Source organism: Branchiostoma belcheri, unplaced genomic scaffold (assembly GCF_001625305.1).
Source record: "Branchiostoma belcheri isolate BF01 breed outbred unplaced genomic scaffold, Haploidv18h27 scaffold145, whole genome shotgun sequence".
Lineage (NCBI taxonomy): Eukaryota > Metazoa > Chordata > Leptocardii > Amphioxiformes > Branchiostomatidae > Branchiostoma > Branchiostoma belcheri.
The window spans coordinates 266,811-289,613 of NW_017802880.1; the positions used below are offsets into that span (position 1 = coordinate 266,811).

Here is a 22,803-nt window from a genome sequence, read left to right on the forward strand (position 1 = left end):
ATGCCGTTGAAATGTTGTTCGTCCGTTTATGTACACCGGTAGTAAGTCGCGGACGGGGCTGATGGTCAACATTAGGAAATGTTAATACCGATAACGTAATCCTATCGATTTCAAACTGGTCGGGTGTGGCGACCTAGTGGCGGCGTGTATTTAGTCACGTAGCAACTGGCCGGTCGTCCTAGCAACGATACATGGCCAATATTTTTGGGTGGGCCGCTCCATAGTGTTAGTGGAGCAGCTCTTTGTAAACATGGACAATATTTTTGAGCAACCCATCAGTGTTCTGCCTCGTGGTCGGATGTGGTCTGGGGCTGGTAAACCGCACATACAGTACTAGTAGATCGGGTAATTTTATGATTTGCTAGTTGTAAAGGCGTCGTGTAGTATGAGCCGGTATATGAAGAAGTAGCCTGTGTTACACAATCATGCTTTCGGCCGGATTGATGTGCAAAGTTGTTACTAATTACAGGGACTGCGCTAATGCCGACCAGTCGCGCTGTCCTGATACACCGCGAATGTGCGAGTGTTCCCTGTAGACAGTCCCGGAGTCATTTTTTTCGCACATTCCAGGAGCCAAACCAAAATACGTTCATGAACCGAGTCCAAAAAACCGAAACGTGAAAATCGGATGATCGGACCTGATGTACATTTCTCTTTCTGTAGATTGTACACACAATACATACATCTTTAGATAATCTGGCCATGGCAGGTAAAAAAAAAGTAACCCTGAATCATACTAGATTAGCGTAAATGCATGTTTATGCATTCAAAACAAGAAAAGAATTTGTTTCTCGGTATTAATCTCTTGAAACACGGCGCTGAATATTGACGCAAAAATATTTCGGGCATCGCGCGCCCTTCCCCAAATCTCGCGTCACGTGTCGGCATTTCGCATCTCTGATTGGTTGTTGCGACTTAAGATGACTGAGCCGACGCGCGTTTAAACAATTTTTCTTTGTTCGATTTATTTTCTTCACAGAGAATTGTCGCCAATGGCTACTTCTTTTTGTTGCAATATATAATACTTCACGGAGAATTGTCGCCTATGGCTTCTTGTTTAATTTGTTTTATAAGGCGCAGTCACAAAACCAAAACTCTTTGTGCACCTAATTTTTTAGGTTGGGTGCACCAGTGCACCTACATGTATTCCCAAAAATGAATTTAGAGCCCTGGATACTAGTAATTGTACCATAACTTACCGTCACTTTAAAGGCATCCAATTTGCAATTTCAGGGATGCAAAACTGGATTTTCAAAGTCAATTTCCTGGTCTCCCTTTTAGTGTAGTATTATTTAGTTGAGGCAAAAATGTGATGTCGCTAACAGAAAATGTTTTTATTTTAGGCCACACCAATTTAATTCGTTGTTTCTCAGATTCGCCCTGACAGTCAGTGTCCATTTTATCTGATTGGCAAAAAAAAAAGATTTTAGGTTGTGAATCAACTGCTTGATGCTCAATGAAAGACATATTTTGGCCCTTACGGTTGAAGAAGTCCCTTTCTTCCTTAAGTTGTTAAAGTTTTACGATGTAACAATGCAACTTCGTGTCATTTAAAGTTCAAAAACTATTGTGAGTTTTAATTATAAACCAGTCTGGTATATGTTGACTTCATGGCTCATATCTCAACATTTTTGGCCATCATGGGGTGCCTTGGTCTGTTTTTTTTCCCTGTCGCTTCATATTTTTTCTGAAAAAATTCGAGAAGCAACAAATTAAATTGGTGTGGCATTATTGTAGGCTATGTGTAATGCATATTAATGACCACACTCAATTACACAAACATATAGTACATGTATATGAATATCTTTTTCGCAGCCCTTTGGTTCTAAAAGTCATCAGTCGGATTTTAGCAAAGAAGGGACAAAAATTGCAGATACATCTGCACTTTCTGCTAAAGCCTATAGGTGGCACTGCTAAGATATGTAAATACATGTAGTGCATGGAGCTATGACACCACAAGGGTTTAATGTACATTGTTTTGATATGAAAAAGTCATAATTACAAATCACTTCTGTTTGTTTATTGATTTATTAGTTTATTCCCTGACCAAAGATGGGATTGTAACTGACAGGAAGTTAGATCAAAGGTCCCAGAAAATGTTATCTCCTTTCCTTTGTCTTCAAATTTCTGCATGTCTGTTACCTTATGGTCTCGAACCGGAGTTTCCTTCCGTGTTCGGAGCAATTTGACACCCTCAGCCCGACGGGCTGTCATTTCTGTACTAAACGCGGAATTTTTCACTCTTTTAAATTTGGTGGAAAGGGGTGCCGTGCCGCTTATCAATACACTTGATTGATATTTTGTGCGCCCGATTCTTTTAGGGGTAAATAAGGCACATCAAAGTACATTTTTAAATATTATAGAGGGGTCATTTTTTTCGTCATTTTTAACCATGGCTGCATGGAAAAAAGAATTTTCCCAGGGTAACGGCTTAGTACTCGAAGAAGCTCAGAACCTAATGTTTCCAAAATTTGAATTTAATTAAAATCGATGTGATATGTTTATCGCTATCTTCGATGGCCTGAACACACCCGCAACGCATATAGAACCTACCATCCCCGCGGTCAGGCAAAAAGGCTACATAAAGATCCGCGCAGACTAATACCAGGAAGTCTTCGCTGCACCACCAACATTACGCCATCTATAAAGGCTACAACTAACAGGCTTTTCAGAAAATACAAATATATGTACACAGATATTACGATTTCAGGGATATCGCGGCCAAAACATACCATACAAAGTCATGTTTCAGGCGATTTACTGCGCACTTACTTATAATTACTCTGGTCTCTGACTCTGGTCAGATTTAAACTCCGACCCGGAACTTTAAGGGAGCCATACACATAATTTTTACTAGTAGAGAGGGATAAAACTCTTTGAGTTCTCTAGCGGACAATAGAGATCTCAGCAGTTCTCTTTGGATTAGGCATTGTTTTCCCAAATTCTATCTCAGATCTCTTGCAGTTTCTAAATACAAGTCTCTTTTTTGAAACTGTTTTCTTACATAATTTTCCATTGTTTGAAAAGTCTCTAATTCAAAATCACCTGTGAAAACATGGCTGCCTTGTTGTTTTTTATGTCATTGTTAGGGTTAGACGCTAATCCCCATTTGATTATCTATTGTTCAAAACAATTGATTGTATCTGAGGGGGTCCAACCTTAGGTGTCAAGAAGGAATCTACAGCAGTTCTCTTTGGAGTCTCTTCTAATGGGGACAAATCTCTTCTGGCAGTCTTGTGCTGTAATGAGATCTCAGTTGTCCGCTAGAGTATTCAAAAAGATTTATAAGTGTAATCAGAATAAGAGAAGAAATTCACAACTCAAAATGCTTCAATAGAGGTGTGAAATTCCTAATTTCTAGTTCTGAATCTGATTCTGAGATTGTTGCACGCTTCTTGAAGCGTGATGCCCAGATCAGGTTAACATTAGGCTAGCTGTGTAAAGATTTGTCAAGGTCTAGTGCCTGATTGTATAGAAGGTCTGTTCAACCAGGCTGTTGCCAAATGATAAGCCTGAGGAATATGTGAAGATTGGTAGGTTGTATCATGTCATTTCACGCTCTCCTGGCCAGCTACGCAATTGAAGTTTGACGTAGTTGATATTCCGAAATATGACGCCCGAAATTACCACGCCACGCCAATTCAATTTGTTGCTTCTCGGATCGCCCTGTCCATTTTTTCTGATTTGCAAAAAGAAAAAAATTGGGGGGGGGGGTTCTACAGTAACTGCAAAATGTTCAATGAAAAAAATTGTTTTCCTTTGTATTTCTCCTGCATTCCCGTCTATGTCGTAAAATGTGGTGGAGCCATTTGCTACATTTGCTCCAAAGCAAATGTCGGCCTTTCTAGTTTTGACATGACCTGTGAAGAAAGTAGTACACTCTAGGTCAAGTTTTCAGCTTCCTTAGCGCTGTTTTCAGAGCGGCAGGCATCTTTATCATCCTTTTGGAATACCCCAGGGGGAAGAGGAAGAAGGGTCATACCATTGAGAGACGGTAAGTTTCAGAATTCAACTTCAAATTTTTTAATCACAGTCAGACCTTTCTGTACAATAAACTTAAACTTAAAATGGTCATACTTATAGAACACAGGTGGCCACTACAAGTTGTATACACCATATTTTTATCTTGAGAGTTCATCTGCATTGGTAGAAATCATTATGAAGCAAGTTTAAATTGTAATTTCCAAAACAACAAATTGGACTCACCCAAATTTTTGACTGTACAACTCCAGTCTTTGTCAAGGAATGAACAATCCACCGCTTCCGTGACGTCACACACTATAACACACGTGACTCCGTGAGCAGTGGATCATAGGTTACAGAAAGTACAACCATCCCTCAACAGAGACGGGGGGCGCCACAGACTTTCTGCCTCCTATGATCCACTGCTCACGGAGTCACGTGTGTTACCTGCGTGACGTCACGGAAGCGGTGGATTGCTCATTTCTTGACAAAGACTGGAGTTGTACAGTTGAAAATTTGGGTGAGTCCAATTTCTTGTGTTGGAAATTACAGTTTTAACTAGCTCATAAGGCCACACCAATTTAATTTCTTGGTTAACGGATTTTTCTAGAAAAATAATGGAGCAGGCGGGCGAAAAAAATAAAAATAAAAACAGGCCTAGGCATCCTATTATGGCCCTAAATGGTACGATAGGAGCCATGAAGTCAACACACCAGGCTGGTTCAAAATTTAAACAACGAATTTTGAACTTTTAATGATACCATTGCATTGAAAGATGGAATAACTGTAACAACTACAAATGTAGGATGAAAAGGACTGTTTTCAACTGTTCAGGGCAAAATGTGAGCATTTTACAGTTGATTCTAAATTTTTATTTTTATTTGCAAATCAGAAAAAAATGAAGCGGGCAAATCCGTTAACCAAGAAATTAAATTGGTGTGGCCTAATGGCTATATTTTTAGTTACCACACAATGTATGAAATAACAAGAATGTATGTCAAAATCATACGAGACGGAAGCTCTTTAAAGCAGCCAGCAATTTCCATGCACTGATGTTCCTAATATCTGTTCACGGATCATGGCTTAAGCTACGGTCACAACCCGCTGTACGTGCTTCTGCGTGCTGTCTGCATGCAAAAACGTGGGCAAACGTAGGGCATCCGTGCGTGGTGAGTACCGCCTCCGTACGGAATCCTACGGTTTTGGGAGCACGCAGACACGCCGTAGAACTTTAAGTGCATGTAAAACTTTTTCTACGTGCGGTCTGCGGATTCGCCACCCATGCATGCGAATACGAGCAACGCGTGTGCCCCGTACGTGCCGTGCGGAAGAAGCACGTGTGAGTACGGCCTCCTTACGGTAAAGTTGCAATCACACAGAGATCGTACATTGTAAGCACGTACAACTCACTTACCACTTGCGCAACTACGATGCACGCAACCGCTCACGGCCAGGCGTGGTGTGCAGACCACACTCTTACACCTTGCGCAACCGTGCGTCGACGCCACTCCTTCCCCACGTTTTCAGAAAAAAACTAGCAGACCTAGCCTCCCAAAAAACGAACGGACAAAAAGCACGTACAGCGGGTTGTGACCGAGGCTTTAGTGTAGATTCTCTGATCCATACTGCCTCCTTATTTCATACAGTCAGTGCATCCATTTGTATCAGGAGTGATATAGACCGTCACTGGACAACAGATGCACTCTCTGGATTTAGGAGGATTCCTGCTATCAAATTACCAACCAAATCAAACTATGCACGGATATTACCTCTACTAAGGCAACACCAATTCAACTTCTTGATTCGCATATTCAACGTTACTGTTTCATTTTTTTTAGGACTAAGTTCTAAATCAACCCAACATGCTTAAGTTTTCGCACCAGTAGTTGAAAGAAAGTCATTGTCTTCCTATAGCTAGTAACAGTTCTTCCATGCATGTATATCAATGCAGTGATTTGATTAAAAAGTTCATAATTCACTGTTTAAATTTTGTGGCTCCTATATGGAAGCATTTGGGACTATCACGGTATGCCATGGCCTGACTGTTTTTTCCCCACCAACTTTTGGATGTCCTGAAAAAATGTAGAGAAACTTAGAAATCAAATTTGTGTGGCCTATAATCTCCAAGCAGATCTTTTGGTTGGCTACAAAGACAGTTTAAATTGGCCAGGCAGTATCTATTTGCTGGACACCTTGCCACCCCAAAGTGGCCAATGGTACATTGTAACTGTCTGGCCAATTTGATATAATTGTCTTTGCCACCATCCAAAAGATCTGTTTGGAGATTACATGTAGGCCATGTTGATTTTATAATATGGATGACATTCGCGTGCGCATGAATTTTCGTCCGTTTCCCTCCAAAAAAGAAAGTTTTCGACCACACTGCAAATCGTACAAAAATGAGGGAAGACAAACACCGTATTGTTGTATGTTGCAAAAAAAAGTATTGGAAAATAATACTAATGTAATAGAATGCCGAAATCAATTCAGGAAAAGAAGAAAATGTGAAGAAATGAAAATGAAGAGTATTATTCGCCATTATGATACCATACGCTGTGTGTTTAGTCATTTTTTCAACCTTTATGACCACATAGATTTCATAATGAAGGAAACTTTTTTTTGCCAAACCTGTTTTTTATTCGCACGCTCGCTTCAGTTTTGGGGTTCCCAGAGGATGTCATCCATATAATCAAATCAACATGGCCTTAGTGGCCTAAACATGGTTTGTGCCCAATCACTCTGGTCTTCCTCAGTCAGACTGACCCAGTGAAGCTTGTCACGTGGCTTTTTTGAAGTGTGACATCAACACTGGGTCTGGTATCTGGTAGACGATGTCAGCCCCCATCACGGTTAAGTGAAGGGTGATGGGCCCTGATGTATATGGCCTCCTTCACCCCTCTTAAGAAATAGTCTTGTTCAGTGTGGAAAACCCTCCCACATCATCTACCAGATACATGTACCTTTGACCCAGTGTTGACGTCACACTTCAAAGAAGCCACATGACAAGCCTCACTGGGTCAGTCTACTGAGGAAGACCAGAGTGACTGGTCGAAAGCTCTACATGTAGGTGAGAGATTTCTTTGTGTTGAACCAAAAGTTTTAACTTGAAACATGTTTTGTTGTTCTGTTCCAGGTACCAGCAGTACTTGACACGTGTGATCCATGCATGTGGCACCATCACCAGTAACTACTACATCAGATTTGTCCTCCACCTTCTGTAAGTACAGCATACATAGGGGTGCTAGTGTAACGGAAATGAAATTAAAGAAACCTACAGTGGGGGGACACTGGAAGACAGAGTGACGTAGAATGTCCAGACTGTGCATGATTTTCAAAATGACTAATAAACTGGTGGACGTACCAACCACTAAGTATCTGATACCAGCCCAGAAAAGAACAAGAAACAGTCATGCCTTCAAATATCAGAGTTATCAACCAAGAATTGCATGAGGTATTCAAAAACTTGTATTTCCCCAGATCGTAGACTGGAACTTGTTGCTACCAAGCACAGTTGGGGCATCATCACTAGAAAGCTGCAATCAAATGTGCAAACTTTAAGATTGAGTGTAACAACGAAGCCGTTTGGTGTGATATATATAGCTAGCTGCCGCCGCGCCGCGTGCCTGCAAAGCTGGTGTGTTACGCCGAAGGGCAGTTATACGGGCTACTAGTATACAGATAGAGAAGCTGGTGTGTTACGCCAAAGGGCGGTTATACCGGCTATACAGATACAGATATACATGAGTGCCCACCTCCCACTACTTAAGCTGACTCTTGAGTTAGACATGTTTTTTTTTTCTGTATAACCTACTGTGGTGAACACTACTAGCTGTGTAGTAACCCCAGTGGATTTCTTCTGCCCTTGGGCCACACAGGGCCACTATAGTAGGTGACTATATATAGTCCACTGGTATACAGTACATTGCAAAAAAAATGTGCGCGTTCAACTCCCAAACTCTTTCTCATGAGTGCTAAGTGCTACGCAAAAAGTCCTTGGTTTAATCCCCTGACCTTCCAAAATCCAAACTCTCTACCCTCTATAGGCTACTGCTCCAGTTTCCTTCAATGTTAGCCAGCATTTATTTTGTGGCTTTCATGATCTAATACAGACTTTATGTCAAGAGTGAGAGGGGCTCATAACCTTCACCTTAATTCCGATCATGCTGCCAGCACTGGTAATAAAACCGACGTCGCGCACGTCATTCCAGTTCCACTTTTCACGTGGGTCTTGCGCCTACATCCCGATAAATCCTCACCGTGTACTGGGAAGGATTTAACAGTAGACTATTGTCCCCGTAAAGCGTACATTGATGGATGACAGTTTAGTCACAGCGGGAGATGTGTCTGTGTTCTGGATCCGTAAGTGCTTCCAGTTTGGACACTTTGGGCTCAGGCCACACCAATTTAATTTCTTGGTTAACAGATTTTTCTAGAAAAATAATGGAGCAGGCGGACGAAAAAAATATAAAATAAAAACAGGCCTAGGCATCCTATTATGGCCCAAAATGGTGCGATATAGGAGCCATGAAGTCAATACACCAGGCTGGTTCAAAATTTAAACAGTAAATTTTGAACTTTTAACTAGAAAGGCCAATATTTGCTTTGGAGCAAATATAGCGATGGGTTCACCACATTTTACCACATGGCAGGGAAAGAATGAGAAACACAAGGGAAAACAATGCTTTACATTGATATAACTATAGTATGAAGTAACATACAACTAAGACTACAACAGTTGGATAGCTATTCCCTACATTATTGGTTAGGATTGCATAATGCAAACTGTTGATTTTCAAGATAAAAAGAAGCGTTCATAGCCCGCATTCCAATGCTGGAGCAGGAAAGCTTAAAATACCTACCAAAACACTTGAATACAGACATACTGTCAGTATGGCATGGCTCTGTGCAGGTGTAAATGAAGTTAAGCCAGTTAAATCCCAACAGCCAATCAGCAAGGAGAATAGAGGAAAGCTGCATGCCTATTGGTTGATGCCTTGCATGCCATTGTGATGACTCATGTCCAAATGTGGTAAACACTGCACACTTACACAGTAATACATTAGCTATTACACAGCCAAAAAACTCAAATAAAACCATTCTAAAAGCCTGTATCACAATAATTTAAAAAACGCCTAGGGGTATTTGCCCACTGTACCTCCATACCAAATTTCAGGACCTTAGGCCCTAAAATGAAGAAGCTGAATCCATTTAAAGATATGGCAGGAGGAGGAGGAGAAGGAGAAGAAACATCAGAAAAAGCAATATGGTTTCACCACACCACTTCGTGGTGTGGTGAACCCATAATGATACCACTGCATTGAAAGATGGCATAACTGTAACAACTAGGAAGAAAAGAACTGTTTTCAACTGTTCAGGGCAAAATATGAGCATTTTGCAGTTAATTCTGAATTTTTTTTTCGCAAATCGGCGTCTGGTGTGGTGTAGTGGATAGAGCGTCCGACTGTCAAGCAAGGAGACCCAGGTTCAATCCCCAGGGTTGGACCCAGACATGTCCGGACATACACCCAGACGTTGTGCCTTTGGGAAAGGCACTTAACACGCATTTCCCCCCTCAGTTAGAGGGTTCCTGGGCCCTACTAGGGTTTGGGTTGGCGTTAGGAAGAGCATCCAGCTGACTGCCGTAAAAATCTTGCTTCAAAAAAAGACTTCCACTTGGTGCAAGCACGTCTAAGCCCCAGTTGGGGAAAAAGATGTTAAATTCGGTTTAAAAAAAAAAATCGGAAAAAAATTAAGCGGGCGAATCCATTAACCAAGGAACTAAATTGGTGTGGCCTCGGTTTTCGGCTACAGGGTGGCTTAGACCTGCGTCTGGCGTAAAGTGACAATAAATCCCACCGACTCCGCAGTCGGCTTCACCTGACGGGTCTGTCGCAAACGGATAGAAGTTAATTGGATGGGACGACTTTGCGTACACTGTAAATCTTGTTCACATTCGCCGGGTGGTTTTACTTTGCTTTGCAGTACAAGCTCACTACCAAAAATGATTTTTCTTGTTTTTTCTTTGTACAAAGAAAATGTATCTTGTAGCAAGAAAATTATTCTTTGAACAAGAAATTCAAGAATCCTCGTAGCAAGAAAATTTAAAAAAAACAAAATGTTTCTTGAGTTTTCTTAGCAAGAAAACGATTCTATCCACAAGAAAATATTTCTTGAACTAAGAGCTAACTGTTCTTGAAGCAAGAAAACCATTCTGTACACAGGGAAAGATTTCTTGTAGCAGAAAGAAATACTGTGAACTTTCTTAAAATTCTAAAAAAATTTTAGATTCTTGTTGGTGAGCATGATAGTAGAAATGTTTTCTTTTCTGAAGAAAAAAGAAGGATAAAATTCTTTGTGTAAGAATCAACATACAAAATCTGAAGAATGTATCTTGAATTTCTTGAATATCTCCTTCACAAGAAAATATTTCTCAACATAAGAAAATAAGAAAAAACATTTTTGGTAGTGTATTAAGCTTAAGGGAATAGGACGTTTTCAGGGCGTTTGAAGTTGAAACAATTCTGTGGTTACTCTACAGTTGTTATGTAGAACTACAAGACTCATAAAAAATTATCCATGGTAACAGTGAAACGGCAAAAACTGGAAAAATAAAACCACCGTAAATATTTTACTCTTTATAGTACTTACAGTATCAGAAAAATAGAGATGCTACCAACGTAGCCATGCAGTACGTCTGTCAGTGTATTAAGGTATCAGACACAGCTCTGTGCAACAGGGATACATGTAGATTGAAGCCGAAACTTTATGGCACTTTTGAACATAAGTTAGGCCACACCAATTTAATTTCTTGGTTAACAGATTTTTCTAGAAAAATAATGGAGCGGGTGAGCAAAAAAATAAAATAAAAAAATAGGCATCCTATTATGGCCCAAAATGGTACGATAGGAGCCATGAAGTCAACACACCAGGCTGGTTCAAAATTTAAACAATGAATTTTGAACTTTTAATGATACCATTGCATTGAAAGATGGAGTAACTGTAACAACTAGGAAGAAAAGGACTGTTTTCAACTGTTGGGGGGCAAAATATGAGCATTTTGCAGTTGATTCTGAATTTTTATATTTATTTGCAAATCAGAAAAAATGAAGCAGGTAAATCCGTTAACCAAGAAATTAAATTGGAATACTATTTTTATAGCTTTCTTCCTTTGTATACAGATTGTGTGTGCAGGGCTGGAAATATTGGGGTGCACCCAGAATTGCAGCTGTGCACCCAATTCTTTTCTGTGGGTGCACTGGTGCACCCAAATATTTTTGTAGGTGTTTTTGTAATAGTATATGCAGGATATTCTTGGCATCTAAGAGTCAGAAAAATAATAAAATCTTTGTTGTAGTTCTTGTGTAAGATTTTGAAGTTAGCTTCCATTTCAGATTCAAGCTTAGAAGAGGAGCATTAAGATCTGTAATTATATTTCAGTCCATACCATGGTATGGATGAAATATATTGTGTTCTCTGATGTTTCTTCTTCTCCTCCTTCTCCTCCTCATGCCAAACAGTCAGAGGGATTCAACTCCGCCATCATTCAGCCAAATGACTTGAAATTTGGCATGGAAGTAGAGTGGGCCAATACCCCCAGGCGTTTTTTTCATTTTTTTGATACATGCCTTTGAAAAATTTTTATGAAGGTTTTTTGGGGCATTTTTCGCCAAAAAATGGATTTTTGGATCCTGAGCCCTGGTTTTACAACCAAATGATCTGAAATTCGGTAATATAAGGGTACCTTGGACATGTGCCTACAGAACAGCAGTCACATATTTGGCATACACCACTTTCAAATGACTCATCTGGGGGACTTTAATGGCTATTTTCAGCAAAAAAAGGGCCAAAAGTGCTATACCCGTTCCATGTTCTATCTAAAGAATGGCACATTCTATCTGCCGTTGGCCATGGAACACGTGTTCCATTGCGGGTTACCTGAGGTCACATTGCACGTAAGTCATGCGGAATGACCCACACATTCAATTTTATCTGCCTAAGACCTTCAAAATTTATCAAATCTCATCATTGTTAGTATTTGCATACCTGTAAGAAGATTAGTAAAGCTTTCGAGATTCAATGTGCTTGTTCTTGCATCTTTGTTCTCAATTACATAGCTACTATACAATTCATTTATTTGAGAATCTTTGCCAGTTTTACACTGGGATAAGTTTGGAATAGTTTACTTTTGCGTGGGAGGGAGATGGACTGAAATATGCTGTATTTGCTCCCAAGCAAATGTCGGCCTCTCTAGTTATGTTTTGTTTTATATGGTGCACCCAAAAAAAAATGTGCACCAGTGCACCTATTCCCAAAAATGAATTTCGTGCCCTGGTGTGCCATCCACTACCTGAGTCCTCTCCTCTTCAACCTATTCATCAATGATTTTCCATCCTTATTAGATCCAACATCCTGCGATGCCTTGACATTAAAAGATACTCCTATAAACAGCATATTTTGGGCCGACGACCTCGTACTCGTATCGAAATCAGAATCAGGTCTAAACGAGTGTCTGAGGACGCTAGATCAATTTTGTTCCCTATGGAAATTACAAATAAATAAGAACAAAACAAAAGTAATGATATTCTCAAAAAATGGGCGGACATACGATAATAAACACTCGCCTTTCAAATGCCAAGGACAAGTTTTAGAGATAACTAACTTCTACACATACCTAGGGGTGGACATCACGCCTTCCGGATCATTTAGCCGTGCTATTAAACAGTTAAGACTAAAGGCTCTACGGGCCTCTTTTAGATTGAAATCTTTTTTGTCATCAAACTCCAACCCATCCATCCCCCTAGCTATAGATCTATTCAACAGTTTGGTTAAACCTATCCTACTGTATTGCAGTGAACTTACTGGAATAAATGTGCAATGCAGAGACCTAATTTTTAAAGGAATTAATGAATGTCCCAATGAAAAGATCAGAACATCCGTAGCCACAATTCTCAACCCGATATTAGGGTCGGAAATTGATTTACTGCGAGTCAGTCGCATAGGAAAGATATCAGACCCCTCGTCCTCCTGTACTCGCCCTGTTCTTGTTAGATTTAAGAAATATAGTGATAAACTGAACGTGATATACCAGTCAGACACTTTATTAAGAAACCAGAATATAACATTAGAACAACCAAAAATCTCATATGAAATACCTGACTTAGAATATGTACTTTTAAATTTTTGCAAAATTCTCCTCCATGTTCCGAAAGGATCTGTAAACGCCGCCGTAAGGGGTGAATTAGGAGTATTTCCCTTGTTCATTGACAGTCAAACACAGTTGATTAAATATTGGTTAAGGTTAAATAATTTACCAAATGATAGGCTTGCTAAAAAAGCATACGACATTTCAGTTGAAGAAGACCATGACTGGGCTACTCACGTTCAGGACATTTTATGTAAACATGGGTTCCAAAATGTGTGGCTTAACCCCGCAGTTAATGCCAACCGTTTTGGAATCATATTTAAAGAGCGTCTGAAAGACACGTTTCTTTCTGGCTGGAGAGAACAACTTAGAAACACTAGTAAACTTCATACATATTCTAAAATCAAAAAGCATTTTGGCATGGAAGATTATCTCACATCAATTTATAATAAATCGTTCACAACTAGCATAACAAAATTGAGAATCAGCGCACATTGTCTTCAAATCGAAAAAGGTCGACACCACAACACACCAGCCACTCAGAGACTGTGTCCCACATGTAATGAGAATATTGAAGACGAATTTCACTTTGTTATGACATGTCCCACCTATAGAAAAGAAAGAGATTCATTGTTACAGACTATTACAACTAAGACAAAGTTCACCCAATCTAGTACACAGTACGATACATTCTATGAATTATTGTCATGTCCTACTACCATATCTGCTTACGTAGGTCAATTTCTGTACACCTTATTTCATAAGCGAGACCAAATCATCAATTCATGAACATATTGTGACTCATATAATGTATAGATAGTAGTTTGTAGTAAGAAATGTAATAAGATAGTTTAGTTTTATAAGTATTGTTGTATTACTGCCACACATTGTACCATGTACGATTGTCGAGCAATAAAGTTCATTCATTCATTCACTACCATTACAGTCCCAGGGTGGCAAAACTTAGCTTTCTGAAATATCTGTTTTCAAAATCTATCCAGTTGCTCAAGTAATTGTTACTTTGGTCACATTAGGAGTGTTTAAACATCTACATAATATGACTAATACCTGTTGTAATACGTCTAAGCTTTCTTCCTTTGTATACAGATTGTGTGTACATGGCTCGAAATACTGGGTGTATGTGCACCTGTGCACCCAATTATTTTCTGTGGGTGCACTGGTGTACCCAAATATTTTTGTAGGTGTTTTTATAATAGTATGCAGGATATTCTTGGCATCTAAGAGTCAGAAAAATAATAAAATCTTTGTTGTGGTTCTTGTGTAAGATTTTGAAGTTAGTTAGCTCCTATTTCAGATTCAAGCTTAGAAGATAGAGGAGCATTAAGATCTGTATTATGTTTTGTCTTATGGTGCACAAAAAAAAATGTTTGTGCACCCAATTTTTTAGGTTGGGTGCACCTATTCCCAAAAATGATTTTCGAGCCCTGGTGTGCCATCAACTACCATTAGCACAGTCACTGGCAAAACGTAGCGGATGCTTTCTGAAATATCTGTTTTCAAAATCTATCCAGTTGCTCAAGTAACCGTTACTTTGGTCACATTAGGAGTGTTTTAAACATCTAAGTATGACTAATACAGTTGTAATACATCTAAGCTTTCTTCCTTTGTACACAGATTGTGTGTGCCAGTATTAGTGCAGTCACTGGCAAAACGTAGCGGATGCTTTCTGAAATATCTGTTTTCAAAATCTATCCAGTTGCTCAATTAACCGTTACTTTGGTCACATTAGGAGTGTTTTAAAAATCTACATATGACTAACACCGTTGTAATACATCTAAGCTTTCTTCCTTTGTGTTACAGATTGTGTGTGCCTGCAGGCTTCCAACTACCGACCATCCTGGGTGCCCTAGGTCTCTTCATCGCTAGCATTATCTACTTTGTGGTGGGTACATCTGACGTCAACCCTAAGGGGGCACACCCCAGTTTATTTTGGGTCTCAATTCGATTCTACATACCCTCAACTCTAGCGACCGTCTCTTTCAGGAAATACCTCTTAAGCCAAAACACTCTGTTTGCAAATGAAGGATATCCCTCTAGCTACGAGAACAATAGAATTTCAATTTCTTTCACCTCTCACATTTTAGTAAATTTTAGGGGGAAAAAGAATTTTTCCATGAAAAATGATGCCAAAAATTGGCTATTTTCACGTGGAATTAAACCCATCACCCAGATTTTAGCCACCGATATGACTTATATGGTCGGAAAGTATTATTAAGTATTATGTATTATTAAGAAAAGTATAAAGAAAATCCTAACACTGAGATTATCACAATAGCCCGTCGCGCGAGGCATAGCGACAGCACCCTCAGAACGCATACAAGGCATATTTAGGTCAAACCGAAGCACCACGCTCAGGGCGGAAGGACACCCAGAAGTAAGCCTTGGGCCCAAAATCAATTTTCACCCAAAACACGCCACTTCTTACACTTTCCAGCCATGTTAGTAGTTAATGCCATTTTGCAGCAGATTATCAGAAATGTAAACTCAAACATGAACCATCGGAACCCCATCGTCACTTTTTTTCCGGGCACTACAGTGGACCCCTGTCGCGGAAGAATTGGTGTGTGCACCGCTAACCTGCAACCTTTCTTTCCGCTCGCTCGGCAACTCGGTAAAATGTTTCAGGCCCCGAGATCAAAGGAGACTGTCAGCTTTGTGATCATATGTCAACATTTTTCTCCACAAAAACGTTATTAGATCAAAGCAGGTCTCTGTTCCCTTGAAGTTTCCTTTGTGATAGTTTAGCACAATTTGTCAAACCAGCGCCACACAAAACGTGATCAGTTTTGTGGCGCGTTCACCCTTAGCCAAGGGCGCCGTAATCCAACATAAAAGTAACTCTACTCTAAATGGAAGGGCAACCTCGTGTGAAGAAAAGGACACTTAGTCACCTCCTTGTAATTATTTCTTGGAAACATGAATCGTCTTTCTCCGCAAAATGATCTCCGGGGGGTTTAGTTCGCCTTGAAGGTGGCTCAGGAAGGAATCAATGGCTAAAGCGATGCGCCCAAAGTGCACATAAAGGTCTGTGCATGAAGTAAGGGAAGAGAAGCTGGAACTACGTACGACTCTGAAATTATATCTTGTGGCTCCACAAACCAACTAAGGGGTCACGGGAGCCTTTTCTCTCAGAGAAAACCTCTTGCGTGACCCTTTGGTGGGTTGTGGTGAGTTATTATTGGCTTCCTGAACAGCCAGACAGACTTTTTTTAACGGAATAGTTCAATGCAAGGCTTCTCAGCATTGAACTAGAAATATGAGAGAAACATGGCTACATGTATGTCAAGAGATGGCGGTGGACGTTCGATTTGAAATCCTGTAAATTTTAGGTTGGTGGGAAACACTTGTCAGGGAGGGAATTCCAAAGCTTGGCTGTACTGGGAAAGAAACTGTCACAAGATTTTGAACAAGGAATTTGGACGGTGAAGTTGTGTGAGCTAGTAGAGAACCTAGTGGAACGCTTAAAAGTGCTGATTGGAAGAACTAGTTGGGTGAGTTCTGCAGAGCAATGACCATGAAGATATCTGTAAAAGAGGGATAGAGAGGCAACATTTCGTCTATGGGAAAGGGGGTCTAACTTTGATCAAGAGCATAGCCTATGGCCACGCAAATTCTCTTTTGTATGCAGTGTGTGCTTCGCTTAGTGTTAGAGACTACGTCTTCTTCTTCTTCAACTGTGTACTTTGGATTTTTATTCAAATGCGCAGTAAGTGTGACTGACCTCTAACCAGTATTCTCACCAGCATCTCATGAGACCATGACAATTTGATTTGTTGGTTCTCGGATTCGCCTCTTTATTTTTTTATTAAAAAAAAAAAGATTCTGGTTCTGAATCAACTCAAAAATGCTGAGCCTCATATTTTTCCCCCAACAGTTGAGGAAAGTACTTCTACTACTACTAATCTGTTCGGAAGAAGTTCCACGCTGAAAGATTTTTTCCCAGAACAACATCACTTTGTTATACATGTAAGCTTTTCAAGTCTAAGGTCAACAAACATCTGTCCTCACTGGCTGTTCTGTAACCCAAAACATTTTGAGTGGCTCCCATGAGCCTTGTTTTGTGGTGACCTATGAAGTACATTAAAAAAAAATGAGAGTGGAGGCTTCTCTGCGATTAACTCTATGACCCTGATGTTCTCGTTCGTATGGCTGCATTCTCCCATATGAACACAGTTTGGTGATGTAACTCTTTTACCTCTAACAATTGGTATGTAACTTGATGGAAAACATTAAATGGATTAGTTATGACATTGTACATTTTAGAAGGTTATAGTAAGGAACAAAAGTTAGAACAGTCCAGTTTACTATGGGATGGGGTTGATTCAACTTACTACATTAAAAGAATAACCAGAAATTCAAAATTCAAATCTGACGGAAATGGCTTTTGGTGTATATCATGTAAATCCAAGTTCAACCAACAAATTGAATTGATGTGGTCCTATCTGACTTATTGTTTATTTGCAGTTTGCACTTAAAAGACAACAATATGTGATAACCTGTTACAAATAGTGTGCGGGGCAACCCAAGAAGCCTAGTGGCTTATCTAAGGGGTTACCCGTAAATACCATTTCCTAAATTACTTTTTACCTCCATGAAAAATGAAGGTATTGTTTTTGACATGTCTGTCTGTGTGTCTGTCTGTGTGTCTGTCTGTGTGACTGTCTGTCTGTGTGTGTGTTTCCACATCTTTGTGGCCAGCATAACTTTAGGACGCCTTTATGGATTGTGATGATATTTGGTATGTTGGTAAGTCTTGGGAAGACAAAGGTCAAGGTCAAATGTGGGCCTCCTGGTGTCTGGCCTTGGTACTGCAGCAGAATTTAATTACAGTGTTTTATACAATACTTAGTAGCACTTTAATGTATACAATGTCATGTAATCTATTTAATCTATGGTGGATGGAACATCAACAGATACCAATTATGCAAATGATGAGCTAATCTGCATAATTTATGTGAAAATTGCTTAATATCTTGTCTGTATGTTTGTCTGTGTTTCCTCCAGGCTGCGTTCCACGGGGAAAAGTGGCAGCCCATCGGCATCGACACCAAGGGCGCAACCAGTTCTTCCAACCAGACCGTCATCACACAGCCGCCATCACAGCCGCCCCCGAGAGCGCCGGCCCACGTCAGGCCCAAACGCGGGGCACAGCCCGTAGAAGGCGATCCAACCATCCTCTAGCCTTACAGTACATGTGTGGTCCGTGACTAGGATAGGCAGTAGTAGCCTTCTTCGCAGTCTTGTTGTGTTGAGCGTAGGCGTTATTTTTGTGAGCGACGCGAGTAATATGCCACCGCGAGGGAAGATTTGCTTCTGAGGGAGTTTTTGCCACGGAGAGAAGGTTTAGCGCTCCGCAGCAAATCGTCCCTTGCGGCGGCATATTACTTGCGTCGCTCACAAAAATAACGCCCACGCCCAACAAGACTGCAAAGGAGGCTAAGGCAGTAGGGAAAATGACTGTAAATTCTTACCAAGCAACAAAGTTTAGACAGTGATTTCCAAAGTCTATAGCCTGGGTACCATTCGGATTTTTGCTCCGCAACGCTCGATAAAATCATCCGGATTTTCGCTCCGCAACACTCAAATTTTTTAGAGCATTGCGGAGCAAAACTCTGGATGGTACCCAGGCTACAAAGTTTAGACACTAATTTCCAAATTTTGGACAGTAAAACTCCAGTCTTTGTCAAGGAATGAGCAATCCACTGCTTCTGTGATGTCACGTTATGCAGATGACACACGTGAGTCAGTGAGCAGTGGATCATAGTTTGCAAAAAGTCCAATTTCTACGGAATATACAGTTTAAGGCCACACCAATTTAATTTCTTGGTTAACGGATTTGCCCGCTTCTTTTTTTTCTGATTTGCCAAAGAAAATAAAAAATTCAGAATCAACTGCAAAATGCTCATATTTTGCCCTGAACAGTTGAAAACAGTCCTTTTTTCCTAGTTGTTACAGTTATTCCATCTTTCAATGCAATGGTATCATTAAAAGTTCAAAATTTCATTGTTTAAATTTTGAACCAGTCTGGTGCGTTGACTTCATGGCTCCTATCGTACCATTTTGGGCCATAATAGGATGCCTAGGCCTGTTTTTATTTTTTTTCGCCCGCCCGCTCCATTATTTTTCTAGAAAAATCCGTTAACCAAGAAATTAAATTGGTGTGGCCTAAACTTGCTTTGTATTGACTTCTACCAAGTAGACATGCACAGATGTGCCTTCAATATAAGACTACAAATTCTGCTGACAACTATTCATTTTTACATATCAACAGTACGTGTTTTACTGTATTTTTGTATAAACAAGGATTGTTATCATGCCTCTTTCTCTCGGCAAGCTTTGACTATTAACTACAGAGAAAAGGAATCCTTATAAATGGTATTACGGAAAGAAAACAGTACCCGGTATTCTTCTGACTATGTATATAAACATTACATGTCCCCAGGGCTATTTTTTATAACTCACTACACGGAGACATTAGCGTAGATTTGTGACAGTCTAGCTGGAGATATTTTAGACCTTTGTAAATTTGTTTTTTATATACATCATGTAAACCAGAATTTTGTGCCTATCTTTGCTATCTTTAAATAACTACCAGTAATGAAAAGAATTATTGTATGCAGGAATCAACCTATGACAGGAAGAAAAAAATGTTCAGTTGATTGTGATGTATCGGGATGTAGGGAGTTTTTTTCTAATGTGTGCTTCTCCTTTTCCAGTGGTTCTCATTGGTCAAACCGATAATTTCCATGCTATCATTGGCTGAACTGCTAATTGTGATTGACAGCCAGGATCAGTCTATTTTTAACAGTACCCATCATAATATACAATGTTGCTGACTGTGTAACATTTTTTTTGTGAGGTTGTACTTGAAGTTGTTACCTTTGTCCAATACAAAAACCAGATTCTGGATCAAACTAGAGAAATGCAAAATTTTAAACAAAAATGCAAATAAATTTGATTCACACTCTCATTGGTCACATTGCTGATTACCATGCCATTATTGGTTGAACTGATAATAACCTTTATTGTACTCTCATTGGTCACATTGCTGATTACCATGCCATCATTGGTTGAACTGATAATAACCTTAAAGTTTATTGTACTCTCATTGGTCACATTGCTGATTACCATGATTATCCCATCATTGGTTGAACTGATAATAACCTTTATTGTACATTCATGCCCTATCGGGCTAAGTACAGGTGAACAGATGAAAAAGGTAATATACAAGTTTGTAGTACAAACAGCTCTAAAACTATACACTAATACAGAGGTTCGACTTCTTCTTGTTTCTTTGTGATGTTAAAAATATAATTTGAAATGGGTTTGTTTAACAGAATGATCAAATTAAGAAAGATAAATTTTTCAATATTAACTGCTACTCGTGACGGACAGTAACATTGGACATTTTTTTTTGTGTCAACTTTTGGTTACATACATGTAAGATTGCTGTGTGTACGGAAAGGGGGTCAAATTCCTCGAGCGAAATGTTTTGTATTGGATAATTGTACAGTTCTATGATTGGAGATAGATCGACCTTGCCTCTTAAGATGGCAGGAAACTGGAATCCCATTTAGAATCAAGTGCACCGTTGATTTTGACTCTCAAATGGTCTTTTTTTTTTAATCTATTATTTGTATCATCCCAATAAATAAATGCATTTAGGCCACACCGCCTTAATTTTATGGATGACATCCACGCGCTCATTGATTTTCGCCTGTTCTCAAAAAAAAAATATATATATATATATATCACGTCCTCCGAGGCTCTAGCCTGGCTCTAGGCCTGGGTAGTCCATGGTAGTTAGCGACAATACGGAGCCAGTGATAACTCTGGAGGACGGCACCCGGCTACCGAAGCTCCACGACTCAAGAACTCAGACAGTACATACGAACAGTGTCGACATAAATTCCGCAACAAGCCAGCATGTGCCGGCTTGTCGTATACGTCGCTATGTATTACCACAAATTCACAATACCAGCTTTCTATTGCTGTGGTTTAGTAGCATTTTTATTTTTGGCCAGAATTTTTTTTTATTCCCCCGCGCGCACTAGTTTGGGGGTCTTCAGAGGATGTCATCCATAAAATTAAATCGGTGTGGCCTTACTGTATGGCAACTACTAAAGTCAACTTATGCTTCTCTTTTGGACGTGTACTTTAATTTCTTTTTACATTTAGTATCAGTGTCATATTTTAGGTCTGTCAAATGTTGAATGTTGTCATATTAGTCCAATGTATCTTGTCAACACCCTTAGGCCACACCAATTTAATTTGTTGGTTCTCGGATTCGCCTCTTCATTTTGTTCTGATTTGCAAACAAAAGAATATTCTGGTTCTGAATCAACTCAAATATGCTCATATTTTGCCCCCCACAATTGAGGAAAGTCCTTTTCATCCTGTTGTTACAGTTTTTCCATTCACCAATGCAGTGGTATCATTAAAAGCTCAAAATTCATAGTTTAAATAATTATTAACCCAGCCTGGTGTGTTGACTTCATGGCTCCTATCGTACCATTTTGGGCTATAATAGGATGCCTAGACCTGTTTTTATTTTTAGTTTTTTCGCCCTCCCGCTCCATTATTTTTCTAGAAAAATCCTTTAACCAAGAAATTGAATTGGTGAGGCCTAAAGCCAGCACCACACTGTCAATGACCTTCAGCCATTTTTTAATGTCCAGAAGGTCACGTAATTGCAAGATCACCAGAGAGACAAGTATATTTTTGGCCTGAAAATTGAACTGGGGACTTTGGTGACCTGCCAACACTGAAAACTGCACAGTGGATAGAGAGGCTCTCTGGACACTGGCCATACTGGTTCCAAAAATGTCTTTTTACTTTAGGCCACAGCAAGTAATTTTATGGATGACATCAGCGCACGCATTAATTAGGCCTGATTTTGGCCAACAAGAAATTTTGTTGCTTTCGAACAGTGGTCAATATGCTGAAAATGGGCAAAGATGTCTGTTGCCATGCCGTAAGGTAGATGGCAGATAATTATAAATGAAGAGAGGAGACAAGAAAAGGCTCTGATTTAATGTTTTGTTTCTTAACTTTGATGCAGTAATATGTGATGCTGGCTGTGTATATGTGATGTTCCTACTGAATCAAAACCATTTGTACAATGATTGAGTCAAAATTCTAAATTGTAGGAACCTTGTTTTTTTGCCTGCTCGCATTAGATCTGGAGTCTGCGGAGGATGTCATCCATAAAAGTTACTTGCTGTGGCCTTAAAAAGAGCCTGCAGGCTCGTTGGACAAGCTATTTTTCTGCTGTGTGACACTGGCTTCGTTGGACAAGCTATTTTTCTGCTGTGTGACACAAGCTATTTTTCTGCTGTGTGACACTGGCTTCGAAGTTTAGGCCACAGCAAGTAACTTTTATGGATGACATCCTCCGCAGACTCCAAATATAATGTGAGCGGGCGAAAAAAAACAAAGCAAGCCTAAAAAAACAAGGTTCCTACAATTTTAGATTTTGACTCAATCATTGTACAAATGGTTTTGATTCAGTGGGAATATCGCATATATACTGTTGACTTCATGGCTCATATTGTAACATTTCCGGCCTTCATGGGGTGCCTTGGCCTGTATTTTTTTTTTTATTTAATTTGCCCTGTCGCTCCTGATTTTTTCTGAAGAAATCCGAGAAACAACAAATTAAATTGGTGTGGCCTAAG

General features: G+C 39.7%; 1 protein-coding gene across 2 annotated transcripts in view; it reads left to right on the forward strand.

Annotated features, from left to right (window-relative positions):
- Window positions 1-18,404, forward strand: part of LOC109465002 (cytochrome b-245 light chain-like) — a 29,063-nt gene extending 10,659 nt beyond the window's left edge. For both annotated transcript variants that reach the window (XM_019762129.1, XM_019762128.1), the window contains 4 exons: window positions 3,920-3,994; window positions 7,097-7,180; window positions 14,927-15,008; window positions 18,131-18,404. In XM_019762129.1, coding sequence (XP_019617688.1) covers window positions 3,920-3,994; window positions 7,097-7,180; window positions 14,927-15,008; window positions 18,131-18,307 — 418 coding nt within the window. In that variant the 3' untranslated portion in view covers window positions 18,308-18,404. The remainder of the gene's footprint in view (window positions 1-3,919; window positions 3,995-7,096; window positions 7,181-14,926; window positions 15,009-18,130) is intronic.
- The last annotated feature ends 4,399 nt before the right edge of the window (window positions 18,405-22,803 follow it).